This window comes from Betta splendens, chromosome 15, assembly GCF_900634795.4.
Source record: "Betta splendens chromosome 15, fBetSpl5.4, whole genome shotgun sequence".
NCBI lineage: Eukaryota > Metazoa > Chordata > Actinopteri > Anabantiformes > Osphronemidae > Betta > Betta splendens.
Genome location: NC_040895.2, coordinates 5763467 through 5789415, shown reverse-complemented (window position 1 = coordinate 5789415; position 25949 = coordinate 5763467). Strand labels below are relative to the sequence as shown.

The 25949-nt window shown below is 44.1% G+C and overlaps 1 protein-coding gene across 1 annotated transcript; it reads right to left on the bottom strand.

The window, feature by feature from the left end:
• Positions 1-76: 76 nt before the first annotated feature.
• Positions 77-22115, bottom strand: LOC114870755 (gamma-aminobutyric acid receptor subunit pi). Its single transcript, XM_029175808.3, has 10 exons — positions 21818-22115; positions 17194-17283; positions 8098-8210; positions 7009-7076; positions 6103-6320; positions 5689-5771; positions 3861-3998; positions 3601-3753; positions 3070-3260; positions 77-2974 (listed from the first exon to the last, which is right to left on the bottom strand). The coding sequence occupies exons 2-10, from the start codon at positions 17244-17246 to the stop codon at positions 2606-2608; spliced, it is 1386 nt and encodes a 461-aa protein (XP_029031641.1). The 5' UTR covers positions 17247-17283; positions 21818-22115; the 3' UTR covers positions 77-2605.
• Between the last annotated feature and the right edge of the window lie 3834 nt (positions 22116-25949).

Below are 25949 nucleotides of genomic sequence, written 5' to 3'. Positions count from 1 at the left end.
ACCTACAGTACAGCAATTACACACTAATGCCACAGCCCCCAAAATGCAGGCAAATGTACAGATTGTTGCCAACACACACGTTAGACCTCTTTTATTGCTGTCATTCATATTCATACACCAAATAAACATGCATAGTGTTAATATTAAATTTACACCAGGTTATGAGCAAGCCAATGCACATTAGCATTGAACTACAGTATATAAATACATTTCACATGAAGACGTCCAAGGAAATGTGAGGTTGGCCCTCGCCGTTGCCTTGAGGCATTAGTTTAAAGAACAACAGGAACACAAAGGGCTTCTCCAGCACCCGACATTTCTCAGGTCTTTCTGTTCCGCAAAGTTTCTTCAGAAAAGTGCTGAAGACGTGTCCTGTAATGTTCTATTAAGATGCTTAGAACCGTGCTTAATGCTGCCTGTTTAGTCCAAAGCAGCGCTCATGGCGCAGCAGCACCCACGGAGCCGTAGAACAGCAAAACGTTCTGTTTGGATCCGCACTGAAACCTTTCAGGGTGAGTCTTTGGCTCCGTGTTGGCATTTAGTTCTGATGCAGTTCACTGAGATAACTATCAAAAGTACAACCGAGGGGCTGTATTTATAAAACCTGACAGTCTGTGTCCTATCACATTAACCTTTGCAACAGGTCAGTGCTCACCGACGCCCACAGAGCTGACTGTGATCAGTCATCCCTTAAAGAATAAAGTTCAAAGAACAGAAAGCAAAACTAGGAAGGTTTAAACATCCTGCACCTTAAGACTCGTATGATGCCCAAAAAGAAATTAGCATTTTTAAAATGTACATTGTTTCATTAGATTCAGATGAACATCCATGATTATGTTAAGTAAAAAGAAAGAGCAGAAGAAACTGATCCCCGTTGATCATCATGCAAAAATAAAAGGAATGGATGTAAATCATATCTTAATTCCCCAAGATCATCAGGCAGAGAACAATCAAAATGTAAGTTGATGGCAGATTTGAAAAAGGATTTTATCTTAAAAACACAGTGTTCATGATGAGCATAAATAGTCTATATCAGTGAAGCGAATAGGTTTTTATAGCCGTTCAACACACGTCTAAAAACTTAAACACCAGAGTTGCATCATGAAAAAATGGACGGCTTCCATTGAAATGGCAGAGCATGATACAGCAATATTGAATACAGCACTTAATAAACATGCACCTTGGTTGTGTAACTGAATCGTGTCTGCTGACTGCATGCGGTTTCAGAATTTGGACCAAACATGATATTAATATTTTGAAACACATTTAAAAAAATTTGCACTGGAAGAAAACAGAAGAAGGAACAAAGTGGAGTCTTTGGTTCAAATCACCGTTAGCAAACGAACAGATTCGTCTGAACGCCTGTGGCAAATCTGAGCCACCTGTCTGACGCTCAGTACCCACAATGCTTTTATGTTACAGCATCTTAAAAAAACAGGTTAGCACAAGTGAAGCGTGTGCAGGTATTTACCTTTTAGATCAAGTACAGACAGTGACATCCTTGTGATATTCATTCATATTCAGATCGATCTATAGCTAATACATGTAGGTTATTACTGTAATTTACTCTGATCAATCACGTCCAATTACACATGAAAAAAAGTGTTGATGCAAACCTGAGTTTGACCACAACTACATGTACTGTACTACAGTAAGTTGAGCCGAGTTAGTTTGTTTAAAATTAGCATAGCATTAGCATAGCATTAGCATTTTTGTACTGGTTGCTAACAGAAGCTAGCTGTTGAATAGTTGCTGCTGTTCATGGTCAATTATAATTCTTACTGTGGACAATATGGTAAGTTGGGACGCTGCCCCCATGAAAGCAGATGGACAGATCTGTGCGCTGATGAGGCCGTAATCTTGCTCATGGTGACAGTTCGCCTCAGTATAACAGGGATAAAAGGCCACTACATTTATAGTCAGAAAAAAAAAATACAAAGAGCAAGAGTACAGCTCAGTGCATTAAAAATAACTCAAAGGAGCACACAGAAGAAATAGATTTAAACATTGGCCTTGATTATCACATTCTTACTTCCCTCATTTTTTTTTTTTTTTTAACGCGTCAAGATGTTTCATCTAAATTTTCCACCTGCGGATATAAATGGACAAAGTGTTGTTACATATCGATAGGTAATCCATCACAACAGCGTATTACAGCCCAGCAGGCGCTTACTCTTCCCCAGCAATAGCGAATTCTGTCAAAGCCAGTAATAGTCAGTGGCGTGATGAATGCACTGCAGGAAGGGAAGACGCGGGCTGGCCTTTTGTTTCTAAGATGAATCATTTTAATCTGAGGGTCAGATAGAAGATTAGAATTCATCATATGTTGCCAGTCAAGCAGGCTCACTGGTTTGAATAAGTCCAGATGTGTATTTAAAATAAAAAAAAATAGAACACAGCTGAAAACATATGCAATTGCTAGTTTACTTATCAATACCTTCATACTGTATGTAGAAATCATACACATCTCCAAACTTAATGTTTACAGTAAAAATCCTCCTGTCCACACACACACACACACACACACACACACACACACACACACACACACACACACACACACACACACACACACACACACAGACACGCTGCACTCAAGCCAATGCTAAAAGTACAGGTAGTAAGTCCAGTAGAGCAGGTTGACCATAACGAAAGACAGGGGGAAGATGACTCTGGAGTGGTTGTCTATGTGGTGGGGGTTCTCCACGTGGCAGCAGTTCATGGAGGAGCGGAGGATTTTGCGGAGGGTGACCAGAACAGTAACGCACCAGTGGGTGGGCTCTGGCGGCGCCTCCTCGGCCTTGGGCTCGCTGCCCGAGGGGCTGGCCGGGCTCACGGCGTGCTCAGTGGCGGCGGGGGTCGGCGCCGGGCTCGGGGCGGGCTCCTTGCGCCTCGCGGCCCGCTTGGCGTGGCCGGAGACGGTGGTGACGATGCCGTTCATCTCGTCGTCGAAGTCGTGCATGCGGTGGCCGTACTGTGAGGAGAGGGAGACACACGGTGAGGTCGGCTTGGAAAACGAAAGGGGGACGGCGGGACGGCGGGACGGCGCGGCCCGAGATGGGCTCTCACCAGGAGCATGTGGGAGTCGGCGTGGGAGAGGGTGCAGAAGTGGGCCACGGCGTACTCGATGAGCGCCCCGAAGATGAAGCTGAAGCAGATGCCAAGGTAAACGTCGATGGCCTTGATGAAGCAGTTGGCGTTGGGTAACGACGTCCTGGCTCCCATCATCAGAGTGGTCATGGTCAACACCGTGGTCACACCTGGGCCAAAGAAATACAGGAAACACTATTCATTCATGCATTCATGCTCTCTGCCGCCGTGAATGGGTTAGGGCCATATGGGATATCGCATACTGTGCCACGGTTACTTCTCAAATTTGGCCTTAAGTAGCAAAGCTCTCATGGTGACATTAGTGTGTAATGACAGTGGACTTAGGACATTGTGGATTTTCAGATCGTACGTCCCAACACATGACCATCAGAGAAACGTATTCTTCAGTGCTCACATGCAGCGTCTGTCCTTGGACAAATGGGACGCTGCAGAATGTTTCAACACACTACCCAGATCAATGTGCACCTAAAAACATGCAGTATCATTTACCTATACAAATACGTGCTGGAACCGAGGACAGGGAAATCCAGAAGGAGACCCATGAGAGGACCACCAGCAGGCTGGAGGGCACGTACGTCTCCAGGATGAAGTACAGAATGCTCCTCTTCAGCTCGAAGTGAAAGACCAGCTTGGGGTAACGGCCTTTGAAAACAGCAAAGCCAGTAAATGTCCTGAACAGCAGCGTGAACGAATCCTTTGAGCTGATTATACAGTGAACAGCGACACGGTGTTGTGAACGGAACCGCTACCGGTTTCGTAGATGGCCTCTGAGACAGATGTGTAGTGGTCCTCCACCGTGTACTGAGCCAGCTGGAGCGAGTCTAAACCACTGACAGACTCGTTCCCTCTGGTCCAATAGAACATGACATCATTGATGTTATAGCCCCCTGGAAAAAACAGGAAAGAAAGATTCACTCCGATTGTCATTTCCTGCTAACGTCTCAGTGAAACACAAACATAAAGAGAGTTTAGTCATGATGTGTGCTTTGAATGTAAATCTACCACCACAACAGGCTAATCATGTGCTAGAGCCAAGTGTGTTCATCATTTTGAAGAACCAAAAATAAATATCAAAGGCGATGAGATGTCGACTGTTCCAGACAGGAAGGTGTGGCACACGAGGCCAAAGCTCCGGTGTATTTTTTGAAGTTATCTGCAGAGGGAGCAAGAGAATAGAACAAGCGCCGCCGTCGGAGGCTGCGACGCATCTATCATCTGCTACTATGCATAGGCTGCGTTTTAATTAGCTGTCAATCTCCCCACTTAAAGCCATATGGAGTCACGCTTTGTTGACGGGGATGAGACTCGGAGCTGGGGGCAAAGTCTGATGAAGGACAGCGGCGACTTTGATGCTGAAAGGTCCTGATAAATGTGTTGTGTTCTCCCTCCGTGTCACACTAGCTGTCTTACTACAAGGGCTTGATTCCTGTTCTAAAGCCTTTACTTAATGGAAACGATGGAATTCTGCCATGATATTTCACCTGGAACTGTTCAAGCATCAAAGAAATGATCCGTCATCTTTAAGTTAACTAACTATACTTAACTATAAGCCTCTGCTTCTTTCTGTCGGCTGAGTGGGACTCCAGCTGCCGTTAGGGTTAGTGCTGTTCATTTCTTTATTTATTTCTTCAGCACTGAGGTCCCGCTGGGTTCTCTGGCAGGGATCAGACCTAGCTTAGTCTCGGTGGCTGCCATTTAAAAGCGCGGAGCAAGAGCAAACTGGACGGTGAACGCGTCAGACGAGCGAGGGAGGGCAGAAAAAGGAGCTCATGCCTTCACGTCATCTCATCCCAACAGGAACGTGCTTTATTTACACATTTAACGTCACAAACAAAATGAACTCACGGCTCTGGCTCTCCAGAGTTTGTCACTGCCTCATTAAAGCCCAGAGGCAGAGGTCTGCATTCGAAGCATATTAATGGGACTTTGGAGGATTTGTAAGATTGGGTGGGTTAAGTCTCAGGGACAAGACCCACGATATTTATAGTGTCAAAGGAAGAGGCTGTAAGGAGCGTACTTGGATAGGTCACTGCCAAGAAACACACACACACACACACACACACACACACACACACACACACACACACACACACACACACACACACACACACACACACACACACAGCACTACATCTAGCTGTGGTACCGAGGTGTGAAGGCAGCGGTGCAGAGAAGACGGGTTAAAGTAGAAAACACGACCCTCAACAGAGGAGGAGGCTTTAGAATGAACCAGTGGCCCTTTTATCCTGCCCCAGCATAATCAGGACCACTGGGCACATCCTCCAGGTAGTGACCCTGCCTAAGGAGCTGTTCCTGACAGGGGAGAAGTCCAACAATGCCAGAGGATCAAACGTTCCTGTCGTCAGACTGAAGGATCTGCTTGGACGGGTATCATTCGACTGAACAAATACGATGCCAGGCCACAGAGGTTGGGTAACACAGTGTGTGTGCGAAAGTGCAGTTTTCTTCTTCTCATGAGTGTAAATACGTCACTGAGGACGAACGTGTTGACAGGCTTCATCCAGCAACATTCTAATCTCATGATGGATGATGATCTGGAGTTTGACCCATGCTTACAGCTCTCCAGTTGCAGGGTGCAGGTCTGCTTGTCCATGGGGTACTTTGTCAGATCCATGTTGCAGGCCACAGTGGTGGTGATCCTAGGAAGCACAGAGGTTGTTATTGAACGGCAGCTGCATCAAGTTATCAACACTATAATTATCATTATTATCCCTAAAAGTATCATTACCACTGTCTCTTTGCTGCTGCGCTGCACTGGACCAGCACTTCATTCCCTGAGGTGTCCAACCATCTCCTGACATCTTTTTTTTTTTACTCTCCTGTCCTGCTCTACCTCCTACACACTGAGTCAGACCCAGACAAGGCTCAGGTCTTCGTATGGAGACAGCAGTTTCACCAATAGGAAAATCTTCTCCACCCACTCAAGCGGACGAACAATCAAACGCAACCGACCGAAGTGAGCTATCTCACCTCAGCGCGTACAGGACGGTCCCGTTGGGGAATATGCGGATCAGCCTGTTCTCCACGGTGATGTCATGAAGGAAGGATTTCTTGGAGTCCACGATGAAAGTGTCTGGGACCCAGAGGAGCTCCACCAGTCGGCCGTCCAGACTCAGGCTCTTGTTGCCTTCAAAGACCAAGCGCTCATCCGTCCAGCGCTGACGGAGGAATATGGTGGCGGTGTAGTCCTGCAGGGACGGAGCCCAGAGGTCAACGGCAGATTTAACACACTGCTCAGGAAGCGTGCTGACTGAGGGGTGAGGCTTTTGCACACCAAACCTCAATTGTCCAGTATTTACCCAGTAATCCTCAGCACTGCTTCAAACTCAGCAAGTCCAGCTATTCGCGGCTACATAATCAATGTCTTCCACTGTCTGTCCACAGGCTTTTACAGTTAAACACATTAGATGGCACAGAAATTAAACCCATCAGTCACAGAGCACAACCAGAGCCCCCTCTGCTGTGGCTGACACCTCCAATAAATAAATGCTTTATGCTGGAGGCGAGTTTTATTTTCATGTTCAACTCTAAACTCTGATACTATACTTGCAGTGTTTTTCCAATGACACTAACAACTAATCTCATCCCATCTGATGTGGCATAGAGGTGTAGTGGCTGGATTGCAGGTAGACAGACTCTGGGGAACTCCAGCCACTCTGGCTTTTCCTCCCACCACTCAAGGCAACAGGTCGAGTGTATTAGACTCCAGATTGCCTTAGGCGTGGGCGTGAGTGTGACTGATTGGCTTTCCACGCGTTGCACCCTGCACCACCCGTGGAGGGCTGCAGCACCTGTGCGACCCTTCGCAAGAACAAGCGGTGGGGGGGAAATTGATGGATGTAATGAACCTTGAATTGCACGGCGCTCTAGCCTCACCATGTTGATTTCTGAGATAGTGTCAATGCTGGCGATGTCCAGGCTCATGCCCACCGTCACCGGACCGTCTAAAAAAATAAAGAGACATGATGTCAAACAACAATTTATCTATGCTAATATCATATTATGATAATATTACATGTAAGAAAACATGTGTAGAACATGTGTCTCTGCAGTAAATGCAGTTGGTTCACTTAGTTCAGCATTAATGAGTTGAAACAGAGGCTCTGTCTAAATTTGCATGCTCTTAACATCCAATCTTCCTCAACTGATTAGCATATTATGTCCCTATGTGTAAAAATACCGCAAGATAATCAATAAAGTTTTGTTATTTTAAAAGAAAAAGCCAAGCTTTTTCCTTATGTCAGTGAGTGCTGTAGCCTCATAGTTTAAACATACAGAGGGGTGCTTTCAGCAACAAAGTGAATAAATGCATGACCCAAACTTCAGATTAGTCACTTAAAAGCACTCGAACATTAAAAACACTGGAAACGCCCACTGAGGAGGAGAGAGGGGTGCACGCTAATAGTGCTGCTGTCTCAGATTTCTGCTCAAGGGTTTGGGGAAAAAAAGCATAAGATTTATGGAAATTCTCCCTCCGCTAGCAACGGGAAGACGCGAAGCGTGTGGGTGTGTAAATATGTGTGCTTTGGCTGAACGTTGTCACGTTGTGCTGCGTTCGGAGGCACAAGGCGAAACTCCGAGGTGCTTTCACAGCTCCCAGATTCAGATCGGTTTATTTGTCACGTGCGGGTTAAGCCCAGGTCCCTCAGCGAGTAAATACAGCATATAACCCACTGCTGGAGCCCTGAACAATCATAGGAATGAGGGGACCGCAGGGAAACATGGCTCCCCTAAAAGTATTCATTAAGATTGACTTTCAATTTCTATATAGCAACTAAATCAGGTTAAAAAGTCCTACATCAGATTAAAGTTATTGTGCTGATGCATATTTCCTGCATGGATATGCAGTATATGTATAAGTATGGAACATGCAAGTGTAACATTTCTGTATGAGCCCTTCTCCGTGAGACACATATTTCCCCCGAGAGTTCTTCCATTCTCCTCGCTGCGCTGCCGTTTCCTTACTGTCAAAGAAGGGCCTGAGGTACTTGTTGTATCCTTTCATCAGCCTCTGAATGGTAGGAGGCAGAATCTCTCCCTCCTTCACTTCTGCGTTGAGCAACGAGCTCTCTAACAACCTGGGAACAAAGACAGAAGAAGAAAAGCAAAAAAAAAAAAAAAAAGCGCCATAAGAATTCTTTTCCCCTCCTGTTGTGCATTTGCCAGGTGAATCCCTCCCCACCACCAGCTCCTCGCTCCGTGGAAACCCTCCCCTGCAGGGTGTCAATTTCACACAAAGCCCTGCTGAGTCAAAGAAAAGATTCGAAGGGGAGCGAGACACAGAAAAGCAGAAAGAAGGAGAAACAAGCAATCCTTTGGTTCTTTTAATTAATAGATTACCTTGAATTGACTGGATTCTCCATATTTAAACCATCCATCTATTTTCAATTGACTTACGCCTCAGAAATTACGGTGTGCTTTGATGAGATTTCTTTGCCCCGTTCTTTCTGAATGCTATCGTTAAAGACACGTTGAAGTGTGGGAAGATGATTACACTGCTGGCGACTGTAGCCGGGGAAAGACGAACACACTCATTGCTTCCTCATTGGTCGGCGTCCGCGTGTTTGTGTATAAATCAGGCTCTAAATACCGAACGCCTGCTCCGCGGAGAGAGAAGGCTCCGGGGCACGTGCCATGATGTAAGAGGGGCTGAAGCAAGACAGATCGGGCCATGTGCAGAGGCAGAACACATTCATCTCCATACGCTGGCAGCGTTTCAGAACACCCCCCCCCCCCCACGTCTCTTGTGTGCGGCTGTGGACCAGTGTATGACAAGAAGAGAGGGAAGAGGGATATGCAAGTGAGATTAGCTCTCCCTTTTATAAGTGGCACACTTTCTTAAAATATAAATATGATTATGGGCTTTTTAAATGAATGGTTCTTAGTTACATTACTTTATATAGAATCTTCAACTGGACAAAATAAATGTGAACATAAAGGTTTGCTTCCCATTTCCTGTATCTCATTCATCCATCCAGTATTTGTTATGTTAATACTATTTAACAATAGAGATTCAGCCATCTTTAGTCCACATACATTTATATTTATGATGAGTTTTTAATATTTTCCAACTTTGCTCTAATCACAGTCCGTGATCCGTGATGGAGATGGAAAAAGTATAATGGCATCAAATCAAAATAAATCTCTAATACTTTGTATTGAACCACACCAAAGGTGCCCATCAATCTACAGTATAAAATGATCAATAGTGCTTTCCCTATGTGTCCCATGAGAAAAGCTAAGTGCTCTACTGGGGAATCCAGCACAAGGCCTGAGAGCTGAACTTCTGGACCTGACAGGCTTTCAACAAAAAGGAGGAGGAAGAGTCTTTTTCCGTGAAACCCTGAACTTGTTTCACCTGACTGTGTCCAATCGGCTTAGACAGTGACTTGCTCCCAGCGCTCTGTTGCTATGCTGCATGAAGTCTCGCACTCGAATGGCTGGAAGCCTGTTGTTTCAGCAGGCAAGCGTCTTGGATAGCAAAGCCATGTTAGTGACGGCAGTGACTCCGCCTCTGGCATCACTGCATTATCAATGTGCGTGGGGTGATATACTGTACAGGCTTACAGGAGGTGGAGAAGGGAATGGGATTAGAAACCAGGCTTATGTTATTTAAATATTTTTATTTTGAAAGTTAAGAAGATTTCTTCCTTCTTCTTCTTCTTCTTCTTCTTCTCCTCTTGTTATCTTCTTCTTTTTCTTCTTCATCTTCTTTTTCTTTTTTGTTTTCCTCTTCTTCTTCTTTGTTTTCACCTGCTTCTTCTTCTTCTTCTTTGTTTTCCTCTTCTTCTTTTTCTTCTTCTTCTTCTTCTTGGCAACCAGGTGTAAGCAATCAGAACAATTAACCAGACAGAAAACAGGAAGCAGAAGTGACATCACACACCAGACAAGCCAGCTCTAACAGCACCTCTAAAGAACTGTCCCAATTACTACCAATGCCACATACAGTAGTGATATATCATATTGCAACACTGCTTCTTTGACCTCAGTGGGTGTGAAAAGCTCCCTTTTCTCACATCATCCATCTCTGTAAACCCCCTGAGTCTCTAACTTCTGGCAGTCGAAGCCTTCACCTCCAGACTGGGATGTCCAACCTGCCAAGTGGTTGCTATCCACTGAGCCCTGACTATAAACCCCCCAAAAAACAAACAGAGATAGCGAAGCGCCTTAAAATGCTCCGAAAATCACACGCCCTCAACAAACTACTGAGACACACACTTCATCTGTGTTTGGAGCAGCGCGATCAGGAGCACGCGTGTGTGTGTGCATGCATGTGTGTGTGTGTATGTGAACTCATACCACACACACACGCATGGATGGATGCGCACACACTCACACACACAGTTGTGCACTGTGGGCTCGGTCTCCCTCTCTAGATGAAAAGTCGGTCCGCAGACTACACATCTTTGCTGAGCGCCTGCTGACAGACCTGACAGACCTGCCCACCAGCCTGCCTGTCACAAATAACACAATGATACACTGCATGCCCACATCTGAGCTGCACAGGGTCCCTGCGCCACAAGCTGCTGCTTGGCTTCAGGACATTAAGGAGCCACAAATATGCATTTATAGATTAAAACTCCAACAACCAGCTGAACACGAACTTGTTGGCACGATCAGCTGATTTCTTGGGGATTGACGTATCATGGCGCTTGGAGCGGTGACATTATCTCCCCTTTCGCTCTTATACATTCTTAACAGTGTCTGAACTACTCCACCACATCATGATAACCTAATTAGACAAAGCATTACTGCCGTGCTATGGCCCCGAGCATTGTATTCAAGAGATTGAAAGGAATAACAACACTATCTACAGGAAGTGACAACTCATACAGTAGCATTTAAAGGCATCACTTGTATCCTTCCTTCACAGGCATTGATCATAAACCACATATCATTATTTTATGATGAGGAAAAGATCAGGTAGAATCCTCACACTCTGGTCTGGATCTGTATGTTTCTCTCCCTCCCTATCTTTCATGGTGCTACTGTACCTACATGTATTCACTCCTCTTGTGTGCTCATCTTCTGTTAATTCTGCGGTACTGTACCACTCGTTACTGTGTGACACACGTACCTCACCATCGCCTTCTCAGAATGGTGCGTCCATCTGAGCAGAACTAAGGTTGAAACTAGTCTGCGGCTTACTAACAAAAGAGGTGCCTTCCACATCCCATATGCTGTGGGAGTGTCTGAAAAACCCAGGAGGACCTTCCACAAACACAGCATCCCTATACACAGCGGAAACTCTTCCTCCCAGAGGACAAAACCCCCAGGCTCAAACAGAGCAACGTCGTGTATACAGTTCAATGCAGTGAAAGATGCACAGAAACAACAACTTGACTAACACACCACGTGGAAGAGCCCACTCCTCAGGACGAGACTCAACTCAGCTGCATCTGGAGGAGCTGAGTTACCTCAACAATAGGCTTTAAAAACAGATGGAACAACAGCCCAGTCATGACGTGCAACACAAGGACAGACTGCTATGTTTTCTCTTTAACATCACCTGTTCAGTAGCTCAGCTGACCTCAGAAAAGTAAGCCAGCGTGGACACTCCTGACATAATGGATCCAATAAGCCTGTTACTAGAGCCAGTCAGTCAAAATTGATGGAGCCTTGGGAAATGAAAGGAAAACATTTTCAAAAACTCTGCTTTTGGAACGATCATGACCTAATTATCATCAGGTCAATCATTTGACAGTCACGACTGAGATCTTAAAATTAGAACTTTGCCTTCTGGGCTGCAGAAGATTTTCTGTCCTCGGGGCAAACTGACTGTCACTGACTAAACTGACAGATCCAGCATTTGGGCCACTTGTTAGCAAAACACACAGAGAATGAGCAGAAACCAAGCATGAAAGGAAGAAAGGCTTTTCTGCCCGAAACCCTGAAATGTTCAAAAAAGGCCCTCATGCTTCATGTGCTTGTAGATGGTCGAGACCGCAATCTTTTACTTTACTGTAAGTGTCTCAACTGACAATTAAAAGATGTTAAAAAAGTGGTTCCCTGACTCAACAACTGGCTTGAATACAGTACGGAGTACAGTGCATCTGGCCAGATGTGCAGACATTCATCACAACGGCATCTGCGCTGATACACATTGTCTGACCCACATTTTACAGGAGCGACATGTGTTGGAATTTACCTTTACTGATCCTGGTGCATGATGCTTCCAACACTCGCTACAAAGCACCCCCCCCCCACCACCACCACCTCCTATTCTTCTCCCCAATCCACAATGCACACAAGGCATCAACCCATGCAGCACTTGTACATTTCAGAACAAATGAATTCAGCTGAACATAGCCCCCGCACAGCGCTGATTAACACCCTCCGTGCTCCACCGCTGCAAAGATCCCTGCAGCCATTGGCTCACAATGGAACGCAACATGTGTGTTCTGTGTAGAGTAACCACCCAGGAAACAATGTGAGTGCGTAACCTCCATTCAGGAGCATGTTTAAATCCGCAGAGTGGGATTTGATAAGTCGGGGGTGCAGTTCCATCGCACACATTCCCCTAAACATACTGTGTGCTAGTTCCTCTGTGCATCACTTTCATATTCTCACCGTTACTTATAATAACAGACGTCATTTATTCACACATGAGTTGCTAAATTCTATAATTTCCATTAGAGGGAGTTTTAATTCTATGGGTTGTCTGTATGAATGGGCATGGACGGATGAATTATTGAACACAGAAAATGAAATATGACATACAGTTGCCCATTCATTCACCCTCAAGGTCAAATCAATCAAGATTATTCACATTCAAATCAGGCCCAATACCATTTCCTACTTAATTTAGAGCCACAAGTCAAATGGGCACAGAAGTGCTTCATTCGTTCCTCTGAGTTTTTCCCGTGACGTCTTTGTACGGCAGAGCGTACGCAGGGCAGGCATTGTGTGTGACAGGCTGCTGAGGAGAACAGGTAGAACATGCGGTATTAGCCCAATCCTCAAGGTGTGCCAGAAACGTCCCCTCTGGATGCCTCGCCTGTCAGGCGGCATTAAACATCTTCTTTTCTTCATTTACAGCGAATATTCATTTTTCTTGTGCCGCTGTGAAATGGGATTTGAGGAAAGTTGCTGCTGCTCTCATATACAGAGATTATTCCCTCTCTCTCTCTTTCTCATCGGGGACTTTTGAGCCTTCTTCAGACCCATCAGCTGCTCCAGACTCGTGGAGACGTAGAGGCAGGCAACCAGGCGCCACGAAAAAAGGCCCTGCTGAGTTCATGTTGCAGGTGCTTGTGGATAAAAGCAGCTGTTTCTCCGTTTCATGTGATCCCAGGCAGCTCCCTAAACCTCGCTCCTCATGCAGCGCGAGCAGAAGAACTCCCAACTGAACATGGAGAACGTTTACCACCTTCATAGGCCCCAAGAAGTCGAAATCTTGTCGCATCAAAATCTGAATTTAATTTGCTTTTATCCACACGTGGCGATGCTTTAAACCTCTGAACCTACTGTTCATTGTAGGAGACTACTCCCGTATTTCACCTTTTTATTTCATAGAAAACCTGACTACAAGCTCAGAAGCGCGGTTTGATTGGAGTAGAACCCCCTGTAGACTAGACAAACACTGGAGCGCTATCGAAGGGAGAGAACGCCATCAGGTAAAAAGTTCATGTAGCTCCCCTGAGGCAGCGCATAGCGTGAAACAAACATCACCAGTGTGAAACTGCAGACACTGATTTGCTTTGTTGTTAGACAGACAAAGTACTGGAATTAAAAAAAGTGAACAAACTTCGTAGTGTGAACTTTAAATGCTCCTCCATGTTTTTTTTACAGTTTTAAGTGAAATTTAAAGATCAAATAAAACTTGGGTGTGAAATTTAGAAAGTCTATTTTCTGTATTGTTTTGCTTGCTTTTATTCATGAGGAAGCAATTTATTGTCCCATGGCTCAAATAATTTAGTTTAGTTTGAGTTTACAGTCGATGTCTGTCATTAGACTGGAATGACAGACAAATTAAATTTAATTCAGTTTACCAGGAAAATGCTTTCTTCAAAAAAAAAAGTTTTTTAATTCTCTCACTGACTATTGGTCCATTTCTAACCGATTCAATGCTGAAGCTGCATATGAGGTTATTTCTCCAAGGGGATCAACAATGTACTGTACTGTATGTATCATCTTGAGGTTAGCTTATATTAGCTAATGTCTCACCTGGTGAGTTTTGTTTGAGTCAGACTTTAGACTGACTGTGACAGCAAATCTGAAACATCAGTTGTGTTACATTTTGGCAACTCTTGACAAGTAGTTACACAATTTTAAGTGAGAATTAGAATTAAATTTAATCCCATAATACCCATAGTCCATATTCCAATGCAAAAGCAACAAAAGCATATACTGTAAGACGCTAATCTCTGGCTACTGGTGGTACTGTACAGTACTTGTGTGACCTGTACTGTATGTTAGCAGCTTTTGACTGAAGACTAGACTAGAATGAGAAATGAAGCCTGACTGTTTTGATGCCACAGCGTCTTTGTGTGTGGGTGTCAGAGGACTAGTAGCTTCTCTGTCTGGAGGCATCTTAAACAAAGACATGCACACAATGTACAGTGTACAGTGTAGAAACAACCCATGGTTGCTGAGGATGAATTAGTAAGAGTGATGCGTTATAATCAGAGCAAAGGTCTAAAAACTAAGATTTTTGCAGGACCTCAATGCACGGCATAAAATGAATAATTACGTTTATGAAGATAGTACATTTAATGCACATGGACAATGTATAAAGTCTCATGTAAGTCACACAGTACAGGTAGAATCAAACCATTTGTATTTGATTCGGCACATATTGGAGCCTCCTCACACGCTTTCAAGTCTGTCTACGTAAAAGCTGGGAGTCTGTGATTAAGATTAATCAGCTTAAAGTGTATGTGTGGTCTGCACCATTTCCATGTTTAGTCAACAGTAAGTAAATACTTGTGTGTGCCAGTCATGGTTGGGTGCTTCAGATGACACAGATTCAGCTCGTTTGGCTTTTTTTTAAATAAGCTCAGCTGTGATTCCCAGCCTCTCCTCTTGGATCTCGCTCTTTGTTCTACTGACTTAAGGAGAAAAACAATGTTCCTGTGCCATCAGGGGTTTTTCAGTGTAAGTCGCAGAAAGATGAGAAGAGGCAATATTAAGGATTTGACATGATGCCATTATGGAATTTCAGCTGCACCAACGGTTTGTGAAGTCTGAGAAGAAAACCATCAATATTTCAAAAAAGCCACTGATTTTTGTCATTTTGAGACTTTTGTGACCTTCGTGACCTTGCATAGCTGTATCTTGTGACGTGTTGTATTGTTGGACACAGCACTTGTTTGCTCAGAGGATCTCTGAAGCTTCTTCATGAAGCTACTGATCAAGAGACTCTATACTGTACCAACAGCGTGAAGCTATGAACGCTTTAGAGATGAGCTGCTACTGAAATGGTGGATGACAGGTCAGAGTGAATTCAACACTCAGTCACACATAGGGCTGCTGATTGCTTAATTGCTTAGGATTAGCTTGTATTTTAACCATTTTATTACACAGACATGATTTTGATTGTATTTGAGGAAAGATCTGCAGGTTTTGAAATTGTAAAACAGGAGAAAATTCTAAATGATCATATTAGTATCATTGATTCAAGTCAAAAAGCCACAGATTTACATGTATACAGTATCTGAGCAACTTCCCTAGATACTTGTATATATATATATATATATATATATATATACATATATATATATACACACATATACATATATATATATATATATATATATATATCATGATATATATATATATATATATATATATATATCATTATATATATAATGATTTATACTGTACGTCTCAGACAACAATGCCGCTCTTCAGAGAAATACTGAATGACTTACCTCTCACTGAAATCTGACAGGTAGAGACTTATATTCAGTAAGAAACAGATGAAGGCTGAAGGCCATCACTAACACACCCATCTACAGTACGGTACAACATGTGCATGTGCACTTGCCTGGCCACAGTAAAGGTCCAAAGGTCAAGGTCAGAGACAACTGTTGATTGTGTGGGACATTTAAGGACAAGTGTGTGAGGTAATGGTACAGTAGATAGAGTGAGTTCATGCACGCAGCCTCAGGAGAACGTTGGAGAACAGTTGGCTTGGCGGCCGCATCCATAAAATGCCAGCTGATTCATCCCATTCCCTGGGTCCCAGCTGATGTCAGGTGGGCTGAAGGACTGGAAGAACAGATGTTGGGCTTTTCTTGGCAAAGACTTGGGAGCAAAAGATGCACAGCCAGCATCTGTGATGTGACGGGGACGCAGCATGGGTAAATATCATTCATGTGCAGGTAGCATCACATGCAGGGAGGGACAGAAACTGAAGCTAGCATCTTGACTAAACAAATATTTAACCAGTACGAAAAAAATGATTATGTGCAGAAACACTGAATTATCTTTGTGAAAGTTGGAGTGTATTTGTTCTAATATCTCCTTGTCTCTGAATGCATGAGGCCATTCTCACAGCAATGTGCTTTAATCTCCACGCAGCTTATTGATCCCATTGTTGTCAGCACAATACCAAGGCACAAACCTGCAGAGAACTGAGCCCAACACCACCAGCAATCAATGCAAAGGTAATCTGTGTATAATCTACGAACAGCAACGGACTCATAAAATCAATCCCAACACCCAAATAGTCTGACAGACGGCATTTAGACGAGAAGCAGACTGGTGACGTACTGGTGTAGCAGCCAACCTGCGGCGTCACATTAATACAAGCGATTATGCAGCGAACGGCGCCGCCGTACGGGGAACATCCTAGGATTCAGTGATCTCCAGAGGCGTCGCCGTATCTGAAATGTGCATAGCACATTTCGTGGTTTGATGATAAAGTGGAAGAAGAGCAGAGGCTTCTCTTCACGGTAGCAGCAAAACATCCCATCGCTCTCGCGCCGTGACCTCTGCAGGGATTAAAGCACCGATTGTACGCAGCCGCTGACACACGCGGCGCTGGATCGGTTTTGCTCAGCGGAGCTGAGCGCTGAGTGGCTGCGTTCGCACCATGCCGTGCAGATCCAGGCTTACCTGCTGACGAGGAGGATGGTGAACACGGCCCCTCCGGACACGGAGAGCGCCATGGCTGCCGACGGGGTGCAGACGCCGGGTGAAGTTTACCTGCGAGAGGGAGAGCGAGCAGTGAGTGGATGGCGTTCTCCTGCACGGAGAACCGGTGGATGTTGATGAGTCGCTGCTAAATGCTCCACATCTGACAGGTACCGCAGACTGATTCCTTTTATGCTGGGATGGCATCTGTCAATCAGGCATGAAATGCTGTCTCTCAGCAACACTGTTGCACCCTGTTAACCCTGCACAGACACTGTAGTGCAGTGGGTTCAGTGTCTCCACACCCCACAGGAACCAGCGGCACTACTGAGAACCTGAGGGACATTCTTTCGGGAGCATAATGACCTCTTGTTAATGACTTCACCCTTAATTTGAAGTGTAGCACCGACTGGGGAGAAAAATAATGAAGCACACTGCGGTTCCCTTGTCAGAGAACGCGTTTGTGTCTCCCTCCTCTCCCCGTCTCTGGTTCTCCTCAGATCAAAGGAGACAGAAAAAAAAAGGCGACCAGAATGACTTAACCACCGGAGCCCGACCGCTGCGGACGGGAAAATGTAATATGGAGATAAAGCATTATTCTCTGACTGCGCTGGTAAAAGTCCAAGCTTGAAACACAGTGAGACCTGTTGGTGGTATTACCTGTTAGGCTGGAGCTTCAAGGTTACATAACACATACTGTAGTGTACAGTGGCTGGTAGGAGAGTGTTTTTCATCGTGTCTTTGGACCCCACCACCATCCGTACACAGCCACAGAGCTAAGTCTCCCCAGCTGCTTCAGGCAGGTGATGATCAGTCATATGTGGGGGCAAAAGAAATGCCTTATGATTATTTCTCAGGGCTCTGCGCCAGGTACAAGCACAGCACAGTGTGGCCAGGATTTCTCTACGTACTGATCAGGATCATTTGCATTTGGCCTAATTATTATTTTGTCAATCTGAATAAAATTGAGACATTGATGAAAGATGAAACCTCTTCTTTGTTTTAAAGCGATGCTATCATACTGTGTAAACATCTGACTGAATGACTTGGACCACACCTTGAGGAGCCACCTTCATCGTCTAACTTTACAGGACAGCTAAGTAGGACATGCGTGAGGATGGGATTCCAGCACAGAGAAGCACATCTTTCAACTGGGACGCTAAGCTGAGTTGAAAAGGACAGAGGACAATAGAAAACGATACGCCAGGCAGAACTGAGCCACTTCATCTGACTCTCTCCCTTCTCCCTCCTTCACTTCAAGTCAAGGCACCTATTGTTATTTTTCTAGGCCTCGGAGGCTGCTGGTTAACACCTTCGTATGTAACACACACACACACACACACACACACACACACACACACACACACACACACACACACACACACACACACACACACACACACACACAAACACGGTTCTGTGCCTTCATTAAATCTGTAAATGAATTAAACGTATCATTAAAATCACCATGGCTTGAATATTTGATTTTTCATCTTCCTTATGATTCCATTTCCACTATGTGGCTACACATTCGTTTGGACCTGAACAGCGTTGCTGCCAATCATGGCATGTGTTACTCTGCAGGGCTGCTGCTGAAGATAAAGATTTCTAAGACGATTGAGGAGAACGGGACTAGTTGGATTGCTAAGAATGTGGTAATATTGCATCTTCCCCGGCTTAATCAGTTTTGCTTCAATTAATAACGTCGCTCTCTCTGCAACGCTGCATTGTTGATCACACAGACCGTCATAACGTGATGTGGCCTATTTTCATTTTCATTTTCCGCCTTTAGGGTAAAATCAGTCAGAGTTTGAATCAAATGCTCATTGTTAATCTCAACTAAATCAATGTTCAAAGTATCTTAAATATATAATATCTTAATATTATGATTATCCAGATCTTTGATTGATCTAAAACTAACTGAGCCATAAATAAATGCATTATGACTATGATTAACATGATAATAAGGATAGAACATAATCCAACAAAGCTGACAAAACACTAATTAGCCAGCTGCTGTATGGGATGATGCTTTAAAGCTGAGGAGACAAAAGGGAAAAACATATTGTGAAGGAGAAAGTATGTTATTGTAAAAATGAGTACTGTCTCTGACTTTTTATCATGACTGTCAAAACAAAAGCCTGATAAAAAATGGATCCAGAGTGCTTTGTACACACACAATATGAAAGATCTTCTTCCTCACGCTCACACTTCAGTTCTGTCTTCTTTTGTTTTTGTTTTTAAACCTTCACCAGTTCTTTGGAGATTCCACAAGTACACTGGAGCAAAAAATAGCCCTGAAAGAATAACTAATGCGCGAGTGACGGAAGAAAGTAATGGAGCATCTCAGCGTGTGTTTCATCTCTATCATTAAAGCCTCTTTGTGATATTGTCTGTGTTGGGTCCTAAAGGTTCTCGCCAGAGCCTAAGCAACATTTCTTTCCCACGAAAAAGAAACTTGACTTTCTCCGCAGCTTATCTGCCAACAGAGACCTTCCCAGTCTCTCTGTCTCTACATCTGATTACCCCATGGATCTGGGCTGAGGCCTCTCCTCCACTGTTTCATCTCTGCGTTCTGAGGCATCAGCTCAGTCTCTGAGTGACTTCTATTTCTCATTATCTCTGACCGGTCGCCGGTGTCCATCACTCTGCATTGTTATTGGCACAAGCTGGTAGCTCAGATGTGTGCGGTGAGGGTGAGGAGGAGGAGGAGGAGAGGATAAAAGCTGCTCCAGCTGCATGTGGATTATAAAGTTAGTTGTCAAGGAATAATCAACACATCAAAAACAAGCACTGAAATGACCAAGCTGATTTTCAGTCTCAACCATAAATCCATTGACCAAACTGTAGCTTGTCAGTTAAAACAGGTTTAGATTTTAGTATGTTGTCGTGCAGACTGACCTGAGTCCATGTGACTCAGCCTTGTAATAATTGGGCAAATAATTTCCACTAAATCTTGGCATCAATATAAACTCTAGCCTGTTTATATAAGGATACACGTGTTATTTTTCCCCACTCTGGGCCACGACTCTATTACACGATATCTTTTAAGGAGAAAAGCCTGAATAAAACCAGCTGATCTGAACCAGCTGATCTGGAGGAACAAAATAAAGGACCTGTGCCATCAGCCTAAACTACTGATGACAAACGACCCGGTGCCACTGTCGTCGGTGGAGCCATTAGACACGAAACATCAGACACCACTAAAGATGCTGCTTTTTAGCACAGAACTAAAACAACAACAAAACGGTGGAGTTATAAAATCTGACATTAGAAATGTGCTCCAATAAAATCTGAATTCCAAACTCCTGGGGCTCTCGTTTAGCATGCCGGGCCCCAGAAACCAATCAATAACCATGTAAAAGCAGCAAATAGAAAGGAAAAAAAAGAATCGATACAAAGAGAAAGGGCACCACAACAATCCTGTCGCGTCTCCAATGGGACTCTCGGCTACTCTACACTTTTTTCAACTCTTCCACATGACTAGGAAAAAAAGTGCAGCTGTGAAGTGCAGCTCTTCCATTATCTCGCCTTATCTCTGTTTACACGTGTGTATCTCCGTTCCCTTGGTGGGCTGCACTGCAGGAGCATAAAGTGAAAAATCGCTTGGCTCTTTATTTCCAATGAGTGAAAAAAAAGCTGCACCAATTAAGTGTGCCGTGCAATCTGTGCCGATCCCACTGATTATGGGCATTATTACTGTGGTGTATATATAGTTTGGGAAACTAGAGGAGGGCTCGCCATAAGGTTTCATGGAGCATTAGTGAAATTTTAATTACTGTTTTTATCCCAGTGGAATCATGGCACTGCTGGGAGCGCTTGTCTGTTGACGTGACAGCTCCACTGTCTTCATCTTGTGCAGAGCTATGGGATAAAATCGACTAAAGCAGCCATTGTACTGATAAGAAGTATCTAATAGTCTTCACAAGGTTAGGCGCTCACAAATGTCTACAGGCTGTGGGGAAGAAACCTCAATTTTCTCAGTAATGCTCACATCCTGTAAAAAATCTCTAATAAATGAATTCTTGACCTTGACTTCAGCTTGTTTCATCTTTATGGTTGTCATCTTCTAAGTCACCCTGTGTCCCATTAATGACGTGGCCGCTCCAAGACAGATGGAACGCTTGATTGTTCCGCATATTATAAACAAGAAATAGTCCCTGGGAAATATTAATCAGCAATCAAGAGGCTCGTGTGGTTAATTAAAAACTTGTTAACCTCTTAACCTTGATTCCATTCAACAAAGAGCACCGGCAGCTCACACAGGCAGAATTAATTGAAAGCAGCAGAATTTAGGATGGAGACGCGCGCACACAAAAGCAAATGTGCGCACACACGCACGACGCATGCATTTGGATGTGCAATCAAAACAATGATGAGGATGAAATGACGGACTGCACCTTAAAATGTTTGCTGATCGACAGAAAAGAACGAGCCGTACTTCAAAGTTTCGACTTGTTTTTTCCGTTTGACGGCGCGCGGGCGAGAAAAGAGCGCACGAAAAGGCAACGCGCGTTTGCACGGGGCGCAGCAAGCACGAAGACGTGTCATTTTTAACACAGTCACCAAACCCCCCCTGGATGACGGAGTGAACGCTGACCTTTACCTGGAATCGTCGATCGCCGCGAGCATGTCATGTACTTCAGCGCATCCGGTAAATAAGAGTCCGCGGCATCGGAGCTTTTCCTCGGATCGCTGTGGCTGCAGTCGAGACTTCCATGCAGTTTTGTGAAAGACAGCACCTGCTGATCTGCGCGTACGTGGAGCCGCACAACTGCCTCTGCTCTGTCAGCGGTTTTTCCAATAACCACCGCGAGCTGGACGCGCCGCTGCGCAATGACGCACACCATGGAGTCTCCAAAGATGCGAGATGAATGCGCACAGTGTCTGTCACGATGACGACGTCTGTCGGTGCTTAGTCCGTACACTGTGTAAAAACTGTTCGTAATTCAGTTTAACTACAGTAGACTGAGAAGCAGTGTTCAGAAACCGAGGTGGATCCTAGTCCATATTTTAACTCTCTACTTTGTTATTTTGGTTTAAGCTAAGTAACAATAGTAACACCAGAATATGATTTCTAGCATAAATACTTTTTCATTTACTAAACAAATAGTTTGCTCTTAAAATTTTTAAATGGAAGCTCAGCCATCACTGTACAACCAAAATGTGAACCAACAACGTTCCACACATCTTTGCCTTCGTGGGGGTTTACAGGGAAAACCTCTGACTAAAATCCTTCAAGAGTTGAGAAATACCATCACTCCAGTCTCAACCTATGAAGCTGTGATTATAGAGCGATCAGCCTACAGTACACGTGGAAACCTCATCTTTCCTCTGAACCTACGGAGGACAAAGCCAATATCTGCTCATTTACTTTTCTGTATAGAATCAACAATAGAAACTGTCATTTTCACAACTTTTCACCTTTACTAATTGCAGTTCTGAAAGCCAAGGGTCAAAAGAAGTTGTTTCTATCTCACAGTTTTTATTGGTCGCTTTGACCTGTTTTGCATGAGTAGGTTCCAATTATTTTCATCATCACTATTCCAGCAGAGCATCAGACACATGTGTAAACCCGTTCTCATTGGATTGACACATTTTCTCCTCCCTTCTGCAAAACAGTTAACACTGACGTCATTCAAACAGTCTAAACTCCATTGTTTTAGCTTTGTGACCAATGGAAAACCATGTGTTTCTAACTATTAGAAACCAGTAAGACCAGTATGAACCCACCATAGCACCTGTTTGACACTCCTCCACAAAAATCTTCAATTTGCAATCAGTCTTTAGACCTTAAAAAAGGTGCCAGGTCTGTGTTGTTCTTTACCAGCATGGATGGAGGACGTCTAAAGCAGAGACTGAGTATCAACAGTGGCTGTATCTCATCCTTTAGTTTACTGTACATGTATTATCTGTAATTTACAATATTTCTGCCACAGTTTGAAAAATGGATTCAATAAATCAAAGCATTTCTTCATCTGGATCCAATTCTTTGCATAAAAGGTAAAATTGACATAAATTACAAAGACAACAAATAGCAACACGCTACAATGACAATCAATGAAGCACTGCGATCAATGGTTTGTATTTTGCTGTCCACTGTTATGACTGATTGGACGTATTCATGTACTTGGTTGCAAGTTGTATTGTTTTTAGGCAAAATGAGTTTTTTGCTGTATAATTCCAGTGTTTTGACGGTTAGAGCCTTTTACAAACAAAGCATGTCATTATGACATTGGAGTTGCTGTTTAGAAGTGTGAACTGTTAAGAATGTGTTGTTTCACTGGACGGCTGCGTCAAAGTGACTGTTAAAAACTGTAATGTGTCTGTTGTTGACCCTACAATTTAATCCTGTACATCCCTGATGAGCATCTCACGTTTAAAGCCAGCGAGTCTATTCATCCATCGTGACAACAAAAAAAATAAATAAACACACCTACAGGAAACCCTCACTTTGTTCTGTGCTGCTACTGATGTCTTGTAGGAATTACTGCCGCGTGTCATCAGCCTTGTGTTGCGTTTTAATATATATCTTCTGAATATCCTTGGCGGTCCGACACAGGACCCCCCCTCTGTGATTCTGCATGCATGTGAGAGCAGGTGGGTTGAAGGCCGACCAGCCCTCGACGTTTAACGACGAGCCGCCTTGTGATGAATCTCCCAGTCGTATCTCTTCCTGTCATCGCTGAATCCTGCCGGGGCATTTCCCAGCGACCACCTGAGCCTTCGTTCATTTGCAGCTGCAGCCCTTTGCCAAAGCATTTCACTCAGGGTTCTATGGCCATGTGCATGTTTTAAGCCTGATTTATGAGTGCCGTGTTCTCGGAGTCACGTCAGTTAGAACATGAGTGGAGCCTTTTCTGCATTTAGTCTAGTTTATTTTTGATGCTGCTCTGTGTGTCCAGTTTTATCTCATCATGTCTTTTAAGACATCATTTACTCAGCCTTCAATGAACTGACACCTCTGCTGACAGTTGGTTCCTGCAGACAGAACATAAACTGTATGTTTTCTACAACACTTAATAATTTGATGCAACTTTCTTACGCTTTGGATCTTTGGTTTAACCGCTATGTGCCTGTATTTATGTCCTGCACACTGTATTTCCTGCTTTATACTCTGTAAAGTACATGTACACAAACTACTGACTAGCAGGTGACGCGTACACATCAATGTGCTTTGCGAAGTGTTACAAATTTATCTGGATGTGGACTCCGTCTCTATGAAACTTCTTAATCTTCATTGCGAAGTGCATTCTCGAAGCCCCAGAAGCCTCCTGGTATTAAGCCGCTGTAATGTCTGGCTTCACAGGAGCTGCCGCGCACCCTCATTAGACAGATGCTGATGCCAGAGGGGACCGTGGTATCTGGGGTAAACTCTTGGCGTGGCGTCCTTGCTTTCCGTTCCCAGGAACAGATGTTGGAGCGAGTGAGTGTGTCTTGTCATTCTTCCACCTGAGGTTCACAGCCTTTCATTTCTTTTCTTTTTTTTTGATGCATTCGCATTAAAAGCATTTTAGTGTGTTTCCTGTCACTAGTGGTGAGCTGGAATAACCCCCTCTATAAATAGACCAATAATACTGTAGGTCATAGCACGCGTGTTGCAATACAGTGTCATTAGCTGAAAGAGTCACTCTGCAGCTAAAGACGACGTCAGTTTGCAGTTAAATAACTGCACCCAGTGCATGACGTCGCTGGGAGGGATCCAGGGCCATTAACGCTCTGTGTCAGAGCACTGCATGCTCATTTTTAAAGGAACTTCAAAAAGGAAGATAAGGGGGTGAAGGGGGTGGGGGGGGTCTCCCAGAAACAACTGATTTAAGAGCTTGTGAGGCAGGTGGAAGCAGACACTGCATAATTGGTGCCTACAACAGTTTTCTTCCACATCCTTGATGTCTCACTACTCACGCAGGAACAACCTGGTGCTGCTTATTGGACAGAAAGACGATCCCACAGTCAGTGGAAGCATTCTTTACATTTGCAGCTTCATGTTAAAATGTCATGACGCCAAAACACAATTCTAAACAAAACCACCCAGCAGGTAGTTTGACAGAATAATAACAGTCACCCTTGCAGAGACTCAGGTGAAGCTATAAAAAAGGCCTTGGCCTGTGTCTTCATCATGCGTCATCCACTGCAGACTACTTTTAGCTTGTTTTCCTCGTTCCGGTATTGTTTGTGGAACGCATTCGCCACGAGCTGCTCAGGTAGAGCAGTGATGACCGGAGGCTGGCAAAACAAAGTCGCAACAAGTCTCCACCAAACTGATTCAACGGCTCGTGTGTTGAAGCCCCAGGTTGGAGACGGTGTCGCAGAGGATGTGTCAAAGAAAGCGCGATTTTAGCCTTTCTTGGCTCTTCTTCTGTGGTGGAATGAAATAATGGAGAGAAAATGGGCAAACGTGCTCTTTAGCTCATGCTTCCAAGTTTTATCTTTTCTGAAACAAACCTGATCAGTGAGGTCATCTAATGCTTTAGACAGATTTCTTGCCTTTTCCATATGTTTCAGTCCAATTGCCCCATAGCTCCATTAACACAGTGGTGTTAATGGAGCACCCTTAGACTCTAATTTAATCCAATACCGAAGCTCTGCTGTGAATTCTACTTTTCCAAGGTCATATGACTGTATGATGTCTCAGTTTTCTAGTTGAAGCTCTTAGAAAGTTAATAAATCCACCACGTTTTCATTTTTGAGGAGAAGGTGCTAATGTTTTGGAATCAATCTCCTGGAATCAATAACCA

Bases quoted from the DNA above. Each gene is read 5' to 3' on its own strand.
- LOC114870755 (XM_029175808.3), bottom strand. From the start codon at position 17,246: ATGGCGCTCTCCGTGTCCGGAGGGGCCGTGTTCACCATCCTCCTCGTC. The intron at 8,211-17,193 runs GTAAGCCTGGAT...CTTTGTTCCCAG, and splicing joins ACCATCCTCCTCGTCAGCAG to GTTGTTAGAGAGCTCGTTGC. The intron at 3,999-5,688 runs GTAAGCATGGGT...TGTTTTTTCCAG, and splicing joins CACCCTGCAACTGGAGAGCT to GGGGCTATAACATCAATGAT.